General features: G+C 45.8%; 1 protein-coding gene across 1 annotated transcript; it reads left to right on the forward strand.

Moving 5' to 3' along the window:
* Window positions 1–1076: 1076 nt before the first annotated feature.
* Window positions 1077–2240, forward strand: LOC143785173 (olfactory receptor 10AG1-like). Its single transcript, XM_077273874.1, has one exon. It carries the CDS (start codon window positions 1077–1079, stop codon window positions 2079–2081), a length of 1005 nt encoding a protein of 334 aa, XP_077129989.1. The 3' UTR covers window positions 2082–2240.
* The last annotated feature ends 333 nt before the right edge of the window (window positions 2241–2573 follow it).

Here is a 2573-nt window from a genome sequence, read left to right on the forward strand (position 1 = left end):
GCTGGATGGTTGGACTGATGGTTGGATGGATGGATGGCTGGATGGATGGCTGGATGGATAGCTGGATGGATGGCTGGATGGACGAATGGATGGATGGCTGAATGGATGGATGTCTGGATGGATATCTAGATAGACAGATGTCTTGATGGATGTATAGATGGATGGATGGATGGCTGGATGGATGGCTGGACAGCTGGATGGATGGATGGATGGCCGGATGGATGGGTGCCTGGATGGCGTCCTCAAGGGCTTCTGCTAAATGTACACATTGGTGTTTTCCCAGCATTTGCTTTTGAAGATTTTTGAAGGACTTTTTTAGTTTGTGACTTGGATGCCCTCCAAAATCCTCCTCAGATATTGCTACAAAAACTCTAGGAAAACTCTTTGAATTCAATTCTTTGGAAACCCCACTTGAAAATATGTGCACTTCGAGGTTTTTTAGGAGGTTTTGGAGCAGAAACTGAGCGGAACTCTCCAAATCCTCCTCCAAAAGACCTCAAAAACATGAAGCTTCTGCTTAGTTTCTGCTCTTGAAACTCAGCAATAAACCTCCGTGTGTGAATTCACTAAGGGTGTGTTCACACTGACTTTTTTGCTGAATTTTTGTAGCGGAAACACTACAACTCTCGACTCAAAACCTGTGGATTTTGAAATCTTGGCTTCTGTAGAGTTTCTGCTGTTCATGCTGCTCAGCAAAAAACATGTGTGAACAAACTGTTACTGCTTAGATAATAAGATTTGGGGCTTTTTCTCCCACTAGCTGAGAGTTAACTGAGAATTAGAAAGGCTGCAGAGTCGAAAACTGGTGAAAACTGGTGAAAACGTCATATAATGACCAGATATGATGCTAATTCTCATGTGCGCACATAGGACAGTTTATTCTGAAAGTACACGTACCCTTCAAGTGTCTAATACACGTACTCAATCTGGTGCACAGTGTGAACGTTCGGGTTTATTTTCACAAATTGAGCAGGAGTTTTGGAACATTTTGCTTAGTGCCCAATCGCTTTTCCTTCCCTAGGTTCCTGCACAACAGAACATGGAGTAGATGTCGAAGGTGTGAGGAGCCTTTCACGATGCTTTGCCTGCTTCACTTTACTAATAATTTTACTCCTGGAGAAAATGAACACTCCAAGTTCATGGCAAGAAGCGTCCACAGTAACGTCACCGAGTTTCTCTTCCTTGGATTCTCAGACTTTGCGTTTTCATACCAAGTGTCTTTCTTGTCTTTCTTTGTCTGTTCCTTCATTCTTTCCCTGATTGGCAATGGTCTTATCATCGTGACGGTGACACTGGACCCTGTGCTCCACACACCCATGTATTTCTTCTTACGTAACCTCTCAGCCATCGAGTTATGCTCCATCAGCGTCGTGGTCCCCAAGGCTCTGGAGAACTTCATGTCGGAGAAGAGGTCCATCTCTAGAGTAGGCTGCATCATTCAGATGTATATTTATTTTACCTTTGCAGTTTCGGAGTGCGTCTTCCTCGGAGTGATGGCTTTTGATAGATACATGGCCATTTGCCACCCTTTACAATATATGTCCGTGATGAGTCCCAAACTGTGCTGCCGAATGACGATTGGGTCATGGGTGGTTGGGTCTTTTGTATCTTTAGGTCAAACCAGCTTTATTTTTAGCTTGCCTTTCTGTGGATCAAACCTCATTGCCCATTTCTTCTGCGACATTCCCCCACTTTTGACTCTGGCATGTGCAAATACCTTTATGAACAAGGTTTCGGTCTTCATGGCCTGTCTGTGCGGAGCGACCTTACCTCTGCTGCTCATTCTCTGCTCCTACATAAACATCCTGAGCTCCGTCCTCATCATCCGATCCACAGAGGGACGACGCAAGGCCCTGTCCACGTGTGGTTCCCACCTGGCGTCCGTCCTTCTCTTCTATGGCACCGCCATGTTTATGTACCTACGTTTAGACTCTGATGCTTCCAGCAAAAGTGACCGGATGATCGCTCTCTTCTATTGCGTTATCATTCCAACGATTAACCCCTTGATCTACAGTCTGCGGAACAAGGAGATGAAGAACGCAATATGGACACTTCTCTGGAGAACGCCAAGGTATTTCTAGGCAGTTTCTAAAGCTAAAACAAGTCTATCTGGTAATTGTGTAAGAACGAGCCGGCCAGATGTGAAGCCTCCAGCATGGACCTCGTGTCCTAATTACTTGTGACAGGGTAAACCTTGAATTTCCCCTCCTGATGTAAAGCTGTATGTTTGTAGGTTTACAAGTCCCTTCCTGTTGTACGTCTATGTCATAACAAGGGGGAGATGATCCGGATTGCCCATTGGTGGAGCTGGATCATCTCCTCCTTGTTTGGGCTACATTGCGCCCAGGCAACGTCTGAGTTACGCACTGCAATGGAATTATATGATGGTGAGCTGGATCTTTTCCCTCCATTATGTTTATGTCGTGCCAAGCCCAGGAAGAACCTGAAGAGGATATGGTACTGAAAACTGAGTCACAATACTGGTAGGAGAAGGCAGGGCCAGGAAGAGGGGTAGGAATGGTAGGCACCTACCTACGGCGGTACCTCCTGCCTACCCAAGGAGGCGCATATCG

Source organism: Ranitomeya variabilis, chromosome 7 (genome assembly GCF_051348905.1).
Source record: "Ranitomeya variabilis isolate aRanVar5 chromosome 7, aRanVar5.hap1, whole genome shotgun sequence".
Taxonomy (NCBI): domain Eukaryota; kingdom Metazoa; phylum Chordata; class Amphibia; order Anura; family Dendrobatidae; genus Ranitomeya; species Ranitomeya variabilis.